The sequence below is a fragment of the Eptesicus fuscus genome, chromosome 19, assembly GCF_027574615.1.
Source record: "Eptesicus fuscus isolate TK198812 chromosome 19, DD_ASM_mEF_20220401, whole genome shotgun sequence".
NCBI lineage: Eukaryota > Metazoa > Chordata > Mammalia > Chiroptera > Vespertilionidae > Eptesicus > Eptesicus fuscus.
The window spans coordinates 20925262-20939408 of record NC_072491.1 but is presented as its reverse complement, the minus strand read 5'-3'; the positions used below and the strand labels follow the sequence as shown (position 1 = coordinate 20939408).

At 35.7% G+C, this 14147-nt stretch overlaps 1 protein-coding gene across 3 annotated transcripts in view; it reads left to right on the top strand.

Annotated features, from left to right (window-relative positions):
* Positions 1-14147, top strand: part of CSMD3 (CUB and Sushi multiple domains 3) — a 923077-nt gene that overhangs the window by 611175 nt on the left and 297755 nt on the right. For all 3 annotated transcript variants that reach the window (XM_054708474.1, XM_054708473.1, XM_008143384.3), the window contains one exon: positions 11265-11421. In XM_054708474.1, the coding sequence (XP_054564449.1) occupies positions 11265-11421 (157 nt within the window). The remainder of the gene's footprint in view (positions 1-11264; positions 11422-14147) is intronic.

Here is a 14147-nt window from a genome sequence, read left to right as displayed (position 1 = left end):
AAAAACAACAATAGAAAATATGTGTATGTACTTAGCTTTATCTAAAGACACACACACATACTTTTCCTCTTTGAGAGTTCACAATCTATTTTGCCACTAACTTACTCACTCATGCTCTCTCCCTCCCACCTCTTTCCATACACTACTTTATTTGTAACCACATTAGTAAAGTTTATATCAAGTGTACAGGACCATATGCCCCTTCTAGGCAGTCTATTCCTGGCATCACTACGAGATTTTCTGACTCCTTATATCTGGGGAAACTGTTTCAGTTAGTCTACACCTAGGATTATGTATTTTTATAAAACTCTCCAGATTATCTGGTGACCAGCAGGTTTGGAATTATGAATATATACTTTTTTGGTTTGATTCCTTTCAATCAACAAGAATATTGAACTTTCCAAACCCTCACTCAAAATGTGTGATGTAATTAATTCTCTCAATTCACATTTAAAGGAGATGTTTAATTAGATGTAGACTCTAAACAATCAACAATGAATAGTTCCCATTGTCAGCCTGTTAGCATGAAAGATGAATACCAATCAGAAATACTGTTTTTGTTTTTGTTGTTGCTGTGTTTAGCAGAGACAACATTCAAGGGAATCATTCTACCACAGTCAGCATTGTGAAGTTTAAAGACTTATTTCTTATGCAGAATAGACTAAATGGATGATTATGGAAAACAGCCAGCAAAATAACTCAAAATTGATTTTGAGAGTCAAAAAAAAAAAAGGGTTAGGGAAATTAATGTCATATTTATGAAAAATTCAATATTTGAAGGACTTGATTAATAACCTCTTTTAGGGGTATGATATGAAGGTTATTAATGTGTTATTACTGTTGTTTTCTAAGATGTGTTATTTTCAAGCTTTTTCCTAACTTGCCTGTGAGTCTTTGGGAGTGCCACTTGTAAGACACTGTTGTTAAATTTTCAGTAATTTTGTGAACTAGTTGTTATACATGGCCATTATTAAAAATCAGATTACACTTATATTATAATTAAATTAATTTAAATTATATTAAAAACAAAGGTAATAAACACAACTTTAATTTCCTAATTATTTTACTACTTTTACTATTATCTGTGCTTTTTAGGCTCGTTGTGTAGTGTGTTGCATCTCTAAGGTGGAAATACTATGTCAGAGTGTGCATCTCTTCCCAACTCTGCATTCAATGATGTTACACTGATAGTGTGATCTTGGTTATAGTGTCATCAGTGAAAGTGAGGCATCCCTTTTCCCACATAAGTGCTCAGGGCAGGGTTCTTCTGATAGCTCGAGAAAAAGAATTTTCTGAGACTCACCTGGGAGGATGAGTGATATTTATTTGTGTGGAAGTACATCCCTGAGTTTCCAAAGTACTATTTTCCTTAATCCAGTCCTGGAAGATATGCCGCTGGGGTTTCAGTAGAGTGAGAAGCAAAGGCAGGGTCCACAGTTTCTGTTCCATGGGGACCTGGATCGGGTACAGCAGTAGGCTAGTTGCAGTTCATCAGTCCATTGTGTGGGGTCCACATGGCTGTGGGTCATGTGGGCAAATGCAAGGGTCCCAAGAGCACCAGGAGCCAGGAGAAAGAACTCCTTTGTTTCGGAAATTAAACATCTCCTATCTTCCTGCGATTACAGTGGCCAGGCCCACTCTCACCAATGATCTGTTCCCAGATGTGACTGATAGAAAGTACCTTCCCTATTTCATTTGGACTTGACGGGGCATGCCTCTATACTGTAGCTTCCCGGCAAAGCTGCACAAATGAATGCCTGTACTATTTGGCCGTCCCTTTACTTCTTTTCAGTGGTTAATAACTAGGTTAAATTACAGTGGTATCAATAGTAGGAGTATTTATACTGCAGACATTGTCAAACACCACAAATACTGATTTGATTTATTGTTTTGCTCTTATCTACACTTAGAGATGTGTTGTGTCTATAGCAATTACATTGTACATAGCACAAAAAAATGAGAAGAAATCTTTCCTAGTATTTGAAAACTATTATTCCACTTAGAAAAATTGCTCATATCATTTAGAAATTAGTTTTGTTCTGATAGAGTCATTGATGGGCTGCCACCTGCACACCCCACACTGGGGAACAAACCCGCAATCTGCGCATGTGCCCTAACCAGGAATTAAATCGTGACCTCCTGGTTCTTAGGTCAATGCTCAACCACTGAGCCATGCTGGCTGGGCCTAATATGACTATTTTTTGATGTTTCACTTTTATCTAACTTCACATAAAAATAATCAAACCATATTCTACTCTTGTTTGTCAGTTGTAATTGTAACTTGCAGGAAAAAAAAAAAAAAAAGGTTTGGCCAAAAAACACTGAAAACATTTTGTGACAACCAATTACCTCTATGGAATTTACAATAATGAATATTGTATATTTTATTACTATTTGTAAATTGCATGCTACACATCCATTAAATCAGGGATTCATAAGCCACAGTCTAAGGGGCAAATTTGGCCTAAGACCTGTTTCTGTAAGTAAAATTTTATTAGGAGAAGGCCATGTTTATTCATTGACATATTGTTTATAGCTGATTTTGTGCTGCGATGGCATGATGGAGTAGTGGCAACAGAAATGTTATGACCCCAGCAGCCTAAAATATTTACTATCTTATTCTTTTCAGAAAAAGTTTGTCAACTTCTCTTTATGTCAACAAAAGTTATTTTTAATGATGTGCATGAATATATACATTCCTCAGTTTTGTTTGTTTGAGAGCTGGTTGCTAAACATTTTCCAGCACATCCGTTTAGCACACATATCTATCAGCTCTGCTTGTTGTGCGCTGCTAATCCTTTACCACTCCTCCCAAAATCACTCTAAATATTCATTAGCATAAAGTGCTGTAGTAGGCCTCAAAAAACCCTTCGCTCTCTCCCATACTGAGGATCACAGATGTAAAATCATTTGTGATAGGCCATACAGCTTTAATGGTAGAGTTGGGACTTCAACTTTGTTATCCTATATAATAAAAGGGTAATATGCAAATTAACCCTAATAGTGGAACCACTGGTCGCTATGATGTGCACTGACCACCAGGGGGCAGACGTTCAACACAGGAGCTGCCCCCTGGTGGTCAGTGTATTCCTACAGGGGGAGCTCCGCTCAGCCACAAGCTGGGCTGAGGGCTGCGAGCGCAGTGGTGGTAGCCTCTCCCACCTCCTCAACAGCACTAAGGATGTTCAACTGGACATCCCCCAGTGGCTCCCGGGCTGCCAGAGGGATGTCTGACTGCCAGCTTAGAAAATTGGACATCCCCTGAGGGGTCCCAGACTGCGAGAGGGTGCAGGCTGGGCTGAATTTTCGTGTACCGGGCCTCTAGTATAGCTATAAAGCTAATGCCCCTGAAAAGCAGACCCTTCATTGTACCGCAACTCCCTTATTAGAATATGCTGGCTCATATAATTGAGGACACAATATATAGCTATTTCAGAGACATAAATATTTTTGAATACAAGTTCTCTGCTTTGTTTCATATTACTTTTGGAGAAAACATAAGTTTCAAATAGAGTCCTTTTTGATTGACCATTGTAAAACATTCTTTCTTTGACAGCTTCCTTACCTTGTTAGAAAAATGTTTTTAAGTTTACAAATCAACCTATAAAACAAATGACGAAAAATTAAATTTGTAATGTCCATGAGTAGGAATAATTTAAAGATTCATATACATAAGTACAAGTGTAATTTCTCTCTTACTTTTTTATTTACTATCTGTTCTTGAATTTAGGTAACACCTTTCTTGCTAAATCATTGGAGAAATGACTGAGCATATATCTTATAACATACATTCATTATAAAATTAACAACAGTTTTGAGTGTTGATCAGCAGTTCATCATAATAACGTTTGACCTTTCAAACCTAGGAGTCTATATACCATAACTCATTTCAAGCCCTGATCCATTACAAAAGCTTTGATGATTGAAACATGGCAATATTAAATTTTAGTCTGTTCTAGTGTTAAACTACCAGATAAACTGCAACCTTTTAACAAATTTGTCTTACCAAAGATCTTTATTAACATTATAAAAGGACTCAATGACTTTCATACTATTAATTCTTAAATTGATTTGAAATTCTATATTTGGCATAAAAGTAAGTCTTTATTATCTGAATCAGGTGCTAAGTAACTAAGAATGTTTCTGTGGGAAACACCAAGAATTTGTTCATTTCCAGTTAAGAAGTATAATATTATACAGTTATCTTAGTCCTTTTAGCTTTTTGAGAAAAATCAATATTAAGATATATGCTAAAAATAATAATAATAAAAATATTATATTTTTGAAAAAGAAAAATAGGCCCAAGTAAATAAAAATATTCTTAAAGATCCTTATTTTAATAAGAATATAAATATGAGAAGTAACATCTCAAATAAAAGTTCTGTATGGTTCTGATTAGACCCAATAATCACTCTGTAAAGTAAATTTACTTTTAAATGAAAGTACATTTTGGTTCTTTTATCCTCTTATTTCTCTGCTTATATTCATGTCTCTTTCAAAAGTAATTTGTTTTTTACTATACTACATTGTCCTTCCCTGTTGGCTGTATGCTTCCATATGTTTTGAATACATTTGAAGGATTTTATTTACCAGTTAAAAGCATTGACTTGATTATTACTATAAAACTCTTCTCTTTTTAAAGACTTCCTAATTTACACTTGTGTCATTGGATTTAATAATTTTATGCATGCTTTTAAAATTCATGGTTGAATGATCATGCTTCATTTCACTTTGTTGATAGAGTAGTGCTTCTTTAGTGTTGGTTTTCTACCTTTTGACTGTACATTATTAAATAATCTTTATTTAGTGAGTTTGGGTGCTGAATTAGGTCCTCCCAGCTGGCATATGATAATTCTTTTCCTGTTATATGTTTTTTAACATTAGTGCCTTTTCTTTTAATAATTATTCTTAAAAGTATGTTTCTAAGAAAGTTTATTTTGAATAAAAGAATTATGCTAGCTTAAACAATAGAAAGACTCGAAATAAATATATGTCTCCAATAACAAAATATTGGATCATTTTTTAAAATTTTCTTTGGGTCAAGAAAGATAGTACTTAACACAATGCATAGAAATATGTGTTGAATTATTGTTTCATATGTATGTATATATGGAGAGAGAGAGAGAGTAAAATAATGTTTCTTGCTATTATTAAACATTTTTTTAATAACCATAAAAAATTTGAGGGAAAATTATTAGGAGAGACTTTAAAAAAACAAACAAATTTTAACAACCAACTTTTATCTATTAAGTTATATCAAGTAGTTGTTTAATTTATATTTCCCTTTTCTTGACCTTTTTTGACAGACTGGAAGTTCTTACAATGCATCCACACATGAAAGTAGAACTAGTTGAATCCAATAAACAATTTCTTATATTTAACATAAAAATCAAATTATATGTTGATGAGAAGTAAGGGAAACAAAAGGAAGCTATTCTTTGGGGTTACCTTGACAACATTAACCACAAATAAGATCCACTGGTTTTATAAACTATATCCTATATATAGGCATAAAACAAATGTATTCAGAAGTGGACATCTGAGAATATGGAACATTTGAAACTCACAGACAAAAAAGCTTGACTTTCTGATAAGTAATGTTTCCTTGCATCTGAAGTATCCCTGATTAATATTGTTCTTAAATAAAAATTTGAATCTTATATAATCAAACACAAAAACCATTTCTAAGCTAAAAAACCTCCACATTTGCTTCAGCATTGTTGAAGACAAATAAATTCTTGCTGTTATCTAAAACGGAAACTTATTTGTATGATAAACTAGATTCCACCAGGGGTTCACTGTATTTCCATATAGTTTTAAGAAATTTGTCCATACAACCCTCTATTATTACAACACTCTTTAAATCATCAACACTCTTTTTTTTTAATTGTCAGAAATACCTTGAAAAAAAAAAAAAAAAAGAAAGACAGTGACCAGTAAGTCATTTGTTATTAGGAATTAAATGAACATGTAGGCTTAAACATATTTCCAACACCCTCTATGTGTAATATAGCAGGTCAAGAAGCTAGTGGAGCTTAGAGGGTGCATGTGAGGCTGTAAATTTCTTTGGTACACAGGGAGAGAGCAGAAAGGGCCTGGTCATTGGAGACTTAAGAATTTTTATACAGAAAAGGGAATGGGTATTGTGGTTAGAAGAGGATATTAAGGGTCCTGAACAAAAGTTATATTTGTATAGTATGTTAAATAAAATGTTTATTGTTTTTATAACATTTAAACTTGTATCAATAACTAGAGGCCTGGTGCACAAGATTTGTGCACTGGGGGGGCGGGGGGAGGGCGTTTCCTCAGCCCTGCCTGCACCCTCTGCAGTCTGGAAGCCCTTGGGGGATGTCCGACTGAGGGCTTAGGCCCACTCCCCAGACATCCTTAGTGCTGCAGCAGAGGCGCAAGAGGCTCTTGCCACCGCCACTGTGCTCGCCAGCTGTGAGCCACTGCATTGAGAGTCTGCCCCATGGTGGTCAGTACACATCATAGTGACTGGTCATTTCAGTTGATTTGCATATTTGCCTTTTATTATTTAAGATAAGGAAACATAAAACTATAAATAGCTAAATATAAACAATCATAAACTTAAGGGCATTAAGTAAACAAAGGGAGAAAAGACCAAGTTGAATACATAATAACAGGTGATATGCATTACATTTGAATTACAGAAATATCCTATCTAATAATAGACAAATATGCAAATTGACCATAGCTTCAACACACCCACAAGCCACGCCCACCATCCAATCAGAGCGAGCATGCAAATTAACCCAAACCAAGATGGCTACAGCCACAGAGAGTAAGGTTTCCTAGGTAACAGAGGAAGCCAAGCTTTCTGCCTGCCCTTGCCAGGCCTAAGCCTCCACTCAAGCTACAAAGTTTCAATTATAGAAGTAAACAAATTCAAACAAATGGTAGCAGAATGGAGCTTGAGAGAGCAGGCCAGGGTTGCCACCGGCAACAGGAGAAGCAAAGCTTTCCGCACACCCTGGCCGGGCTCACCCGCTTAAGGCAACAAAGTTTCAATTATAACCCCAACACAAATGGCTGCTGGCCTCAGAGGGAGCCCCAGGCTTGGCTCCACTCCAGGCTACAAAGTTTCAATTGTAGAAGGAAAATAAATTCCAGATACCAGGGCCTCTGCTTGGGTTGCTAGGGGGCGTGGCCAGCCTGCAAACCACCACAGGCCCCTCGCTCAGGCCGCCCCACACCCTAAGGGAACCCCCACCTGATCTGGGACACCCTTCAGGGCAAACCAGCTGGCCCCCACCCCTGTACCAGGCCTCTATCCTATCTAATAAAAGAGTAATATACAGATTGATCATCACTGCAACACACAACATAGCTGCCCCCATATGGTCAAAGATTTTGCCCCTATTTGGACACAAGATGGCCACCACAGATGGCCAGCAGGAGAGGGCAGTTGGGAGGCACCCAGCCTGCAAGGGAGGGCAGTTGAGAAGGACCAGGCCTGCAAGGGAGGGCAGTTGAGAGGGACCAAGCCTGCAAGGGAGGGCAGTTGGAGGTGATCAACCCTGCAGGAGAGGGCAGTTAGGAGTGACCAGGCTGGCAGAGGAGGGAAGTTGGGGGCAAACAGGCTGGCAGCGGAGTGGTTAGGGGGTGATCAGGCTGGCAGGCAGGCAAGCAGTTGGGAGCCAGCAGTCCTGGATTATGAGAGGGATGTCCCAGTTTGGAGAGGGTACAGGCTGGGCTGAGGGACAACCCCCTCCGTGCACGAATTTCGTGCACCGGGCCTCTAGTTAAAAAATAAATTTGCAATAATTTTAAAAGTTATAAGAAACCTTAATACATTTAGAGTATGAGAGAGACCTTCTAGATTTTTACCAGTGATTTTTAAATGTATAATTTTATTAGAAGACCTAAAAAGATTTCTCTCTGATGAAACTCTAGTTGTTAGTGTGGAAGATCCAGTGAACTGTTGTTTACAATTCAGAGGAAAAATAGGTAAACTTCAAAAGAGAAAACATTTGAATTGTAAACAAAGAATTGCAAGATAGTTTTGGAGACTGCATCTATATATATCTACATATATAAAAGGCTAATATGTTAAGTGTCCCTCCCACTGTCCAACCAGTAGCTATGACGTGCACTGACCACCAGGGGTCAGGTGCTCAATGCAGGAGCTGCCATGACACACACTGGCCATTTACAGAGAAACAGCAGTGTGGACCTAGCGCCAACAAAGCAACACTTGGCTTCCCCCAAGTGGGACACAGGCCCTACTACCACCTGGGAGCGACAGCCCACCAAATCTCAGCTGACACTGCCGAGACCCCATGGCCAGCCCGGAAACGGTCGCTATGGGCGCCAGGTAATGACGTCACATAGCAACGCTTGGCTTCCTCTCCCTAGTGACTAGCCTCCTTGCAGTTTCTTCAGCCCAGGAACACGACTTGCTTTATACCCAGGTGGAAATACTTTACACTGTAACCAAATGTCTGTGAAGCATTTTCCCATGCCTCATCTCATTTGATCCTCACAGAAGTCCTGGAGTAGGTAGAAAGGAGACTTGGTGGAATCCTATTTTCTTTTCATTAGCCAGAAAATGGAGATTTAGAAAGCTTAGAAACTTGACTAAAAAAAAGTAAGAAATGGTGGACCTTGAAAATGACTTCAGGTTTTCTCACTACACAGAATATAATCAAACACTGCTACAGTTAAATATTTTACCCTTTGTTCTCCCCGCATGATCTGCTTCATGTTGATATTTACTGCTGTGTTGCTGTCAATTACCTGAAAGAGAAGTTGGGGTGCTTCACTGGGCTGGATAAAGTTTAGCTACATCAGAAAACAGGTCTAAATAAGCAAGTTTATTCTATATCTATAAAAGGCTAAGTTGACTGGCGCACGTGTGATACATTTAAAGCTCTCGCTGGCTCCAATCACACTCGTGTTTTGATCTGTCATTGTCGATCATGAATTTGGTTGACACTTCTATTACAGAGAAAGGTTGAATAGCGATATTAAAATATTTCTTCTAATTAATTTCCTTTCAATGTGCATGAATTCATGCACTGGGCCACTAGTATGTAAATAATAGGCATTTTTGGAAAAGAATAAAAGTTTAATAGAGATGGGGAATAATTAAATAAATAAAAACTCAATAACCTTTTCTTGAGTTGAAGAAAATCTTGAATCTGCACACAGAAAGGATTCATAAATTTATGTGAATAATCCGGCTTAGAAATATGGTGAAAATATTTTATTCACTTTATTAAGTTAAACATAACACTAAAACCTGATAAAGGTAATTTGAAAAAAGGAAAATAAATAGTATATATGGTATACATGTAAATAGTATACATGATTTTTAAAAATAAGTTATAGAAAAATATTCTAAGTAGGTTTCAAATTAAACCAAACAATTTAGTACAAGTAACGTATATCATGCAAATCAATATAATAGTAAGTTTCATTTGCACCAACTAGAAATCATCTTCTGGTGATATCAGTGTAATAAATACTACTTTTGGGAGCATTGCTGCTAAGCCAAGATCACTGTCAGGCAAGAGACAAATAATTTTGAGGAGTATTTCTCAGCTTTTTCTACTGATTAACATTCACCTAAGAGCTCTCAACCACAACTCCATGAAACTAAGTACTATGGAATAATATTTGTAAAATAAAGTTGATCTTTGTAGGACCACAAATCATAATATCTAAGAGTTTATGAACCTCAAGAGCCAATTTTCACCTCCTTGGAGGTAATAACCCCACATTGAAAGCACATGCTTCTAAGGAAAAACAGTGCTAACATGCATTACTGGTAAACCTTCAGTTTAATTACTGTACACTTTTTGGAAAATAATCTGGCAATACGTTTTAGCCCAGAAATATCATATTTTGAAAAATGACTTATTGAAATACAAGTACCAAATAATGAGAGTTTATATATATTAAAAAAATGTTGCTTATTTCAGCGTTAGTTTTTTTGGTAAAAAAAAACAAAACTTGAGTTCATTAATATGGGAATGATACAGCAAGTTGTGGTAATGTCACTGTATGGAATATTACACAGCCCTGGCCGGTATGGCTCAGTTGGTTGGACATTGTCCTGGGCACCAAAAGGTTTGCTGGTTTGAATCCCAGTTGGGGGGCATGCCTGAGTTGTGGGCTCAATCCACAGGAGGGGGCATACAGGAAGCAGCCAGTCTATGTTTCGCTCTCTCATGGATGCTTCTCTCTCTCTCTCTCTCTCTCTCTCTCTCTCTCTCTCTCTCTCTCTCTCTCTTCCTCTCCTTTCCTCACTCTCTAAAAATCAATGAAAATATATTTTAAAAAAATATTACACAGTGTTCAAAAGGAAGCCTCTTTATCTTCTGACCTGAAGAGATGTCTAGAATGCATTGATAAAAGAAAAGCAAGTCAGAATGCAGTGAGAATGAGAATGATAGAGGGATACTTGGGAGCGTATCAAATTTGCTTTTGTATATTTTTGACTTGTTAAATTAGTTTCTAAAAGCATTTAGTACTGTTCTAGATTAATAGTTTAAGAATGTGCCCTAGCCGGTTTGGCTCAGTAGATAGAGCATTGGCCTATGGACTGAAGGATCCAGGTTTGATTCTGGTCAAGGGCACATTCCTGGATTGCAGGCTTGATCCCCAGCAGGGAGCATGCAGGAAGCAGCCAATCAATGATTCTCTCTCATCATTGATGTTTCTCTCTCTCTCTCTCTCTCTCTCTCTCTCTCTCTCTCTCTCTCTCTCTCTCCTTCCTCTCTGAAATCAATAAAAATATATTTTTTAGAAAATGTAAAAATTAGGTAAGTTAAAGTAAATGGGTAAATTATAGAAATTGCAAAAGAACCAAGTACATTTTGTATTATTTATATTATTAGAAAAGTAGGTGTTTGGTCCCCTTGAGCAAGTTGTAGAAAGAAAAAAAATCAACCAATCAATCAACCTTGGAAACAAATCTCTTTGTAGTTAATCTCAACTTTTTAAGTCTGACATTAAAAAAGAAGAAGAAAGGTTTGCTTTCATAATAAGAGAAAAAGTTATATAACATGGGTTTGAGTATTACTTAGCTTCTATTGAGTTTGGAATTTTAAAATTATTCATGTGAATTTGAACTCTTAACCTGATATTTATAGAAATTAATATGCATCTATAATTTTCCTTTGAAGACATGTATTAAACTTATTTAGGAAGATTATAATAATTTTTCCTTTTATGAAGATATAAATACATCATCTGAATTGGCACATTTACATTTTAATTATAAATATATTTTGCAGATTTATGATGGAAAAGATAAAACGACTCATCTATTAGGTGCTTTCACTGGAGCATCTATGCGAGGACTGACTCTTAGTAGTACTTCAAATCAGCTCTGGCTAGAATTTAATTCTGATTCTGAAGGGACAGATGAAGGCTTTCAACTTGTCTATACCAGTAAGTATTTTGGAAAAATAAAGTTGTCAAACACTAATGCTGAGTATTTGTTAAATAATTGAAGTATACTAGGTGAAGAAAAATCCAACATTTGATCATCAGTTTGTAATTTGCAGCTGCCTTTTACATATATATTGCATTTGACCCTAACAATAACTCCATAAATTACAGGTATTCTAACTGTTGCTCTTTTACATTTGAAACAACTAAGGTTCATGAAGGTTAAGTAATCTGTGACTTTGAGCTTATTTGTTTATTTTCAAAATGGTACTATTCTCCCTATCGAATACTTAAGAAATACAATTAAACTCTTTAGTAGATAGAAATCCAATATTTTGGCTCCCACCTATAATTGCAAAACACACACAATTTGTGTATGATAGTATAGTTGGACAGTCATTGATGAGAAATAATGGTTTCAGGTGATTTTACACTAAAGAGGAGCTAAGTTTTTATTTTGTTTTGCTTTTCTGTGTTGAATTGCCTTATTAAAAATAACTTTATACAAACCTATTCTTTTATACTCAAACAACTATTCTGACAATTAAACAGGTAGCAGTTCAAAGACCAAGAATCATAGTTAGATTACATCATCATATGAATTAATTTTACAAGTGCCAAAATATAAGAAATAGACTACATCAATGAACAATAAATTATCTTCAAATAATATATTTATGGAGTTTCTACTCTGTGTAAGACACTGTACTAAAAGTAAAGCACAGATAAAATTGAAGTGGTTACATGTGTTTAATAAACTTACCATCAGATCAAATCAATTCTTAGAAGTTCAGAATACTCATTTAATATAGCAAAATAAATTAAGTAGCAATATTCAGGCATCTTTAGTATTAGAATACTTGAAAAAAATCTAATGACCACTCTAAATTTTCTCAAGAGGTCAGATGAGTGGAAACTATTACAAAAACAGGGAAATTAAAAAGGTAAAGCATTAAAGTTATTCACATGGGATTCTAAAGAGAATATGAATCAAAATAATTTGTGAAAATATTCTTTCTTAATGAAATTTGAAATAGAGAGAAGAGTATAACTATTATATGAACATATTCTGGTGTATAATACTGAGAGCTTACTCTTGTTCCCTGATTATGTCAAGGCTTTTTCTACTTGTTCTTTAATTGTTACAGCATTAACATGAAGGAAAAATAAATTAACAAAATGAATGTTCAATACCTTTTTTTAAATCCTGAGAACTGTGTGTACAATGTGATATTTTTTATGAAGTCCTTGCAAAGACAAATGAAAATCCAAGCAACTCATGTTACAAGTATACTGTTTGATGGACTAAAAGTAATGGTATTGAGGATTATTGTTCAAATATAATTGATGTGATCTCTTCGGAAGGGCAAATCTTTTTAAATATGCTTTCTTCTCCTCCTTTCTCTGTTTTCTAACAGGGCTGCTGACATTTTTCAAGTCATGGCTCAGTGTTTATAAAATGGCCTTTCTTTGTTCTGCATCACTTTGCATTTCTCCACGTCTAAAATGTTAATGGGTTTCTTAGAGGAAATAGACATTTTCTTTTCTGATATTTAAACTCTATGCATCTTGACGTTATTGATGCAAAGATACTGGATATTGTAGGACACACCTGGATTCTTTAATTGAATTTATTGGGGTGACATACCTGGATTTTTAAATTGTGTGGGGAGCTTGGGAATCTGGGATGAGGAAGATCATTGACTTTATTGTCATTGGCATGAGTTATTGGATGCCAAAAAAGAGGAACCTTAAAAAGCAAATATTTGAAGTCACTCTTTTTTAATGACCCTAGTTGTTCATCCTTTATCATGTCTTTATGAAGATGGGAAGCTAAAGAATTTGGGAAGAAAGTATAAAAGCAATTATTTTTAAAAAGGGTATATCTATAAATATGTGTTTATATCTACAATTAATATGACAGTTATCACACTGTATTGTGGTTATATATTTTTTGCAGACATATTGTGCATAGTTCTTCGGGGGGCATTTCCCTTCATAATGTCTTTAGTCTGTTTTAGTTCAATTGTATCTATTTACATATTTGTTGGTAAAATTAACATATGGTCTCAATACTGTGTTTATAAAATGCCTTTATGATACAGCAGATTCTACTAGGCCACATACTTTAAATATTAATAAAATTCTTAGCAGCAATAATTCATTTCCTAACCAGAGAGAATATACCAGGTGTTCATATATGGGAAAAGTGAAGCAGCAACAACTGTATTTGTGTTTGAATTCCTTGTCCAGCTCTTCCTAAATTCAACTCCACCTCTGCCATTAAGAGAATTAGAGACAGGAGAGAGGACATTAAGGTGGGCAGGTCAGGTAAGGATTCGTGAATTATGTGGTATTAAAGGTAGGGTTGATAGGTCACAGAAAGAAATGGGGAGTATTCCAGGCAAAGAGAATAGGACAAGGAAAGGCATTGAGATTAAAAAGAACATATTAAGCACTTTTAAGGCATATGGTACAATTCAGATTAATCCCACTTACCTAGCTTCTAGTCTTATTCTTATTCAGATTAATCCCACTTACCTTATTCTAGTCTTAGCATAAAGAGACCTTTAAGACCACCCTTGTGTAATGACACACTATCTAAGGATAGTCACTTTCTAGCTATCTTTCTACTGTCCATTTTGATGAGTTAGTAACACTTGCCGTTGTGTGGTTATTTTCAGTTTGAGGTAGACAGAATCTCATTTGGCTGAGATAAAAATAAA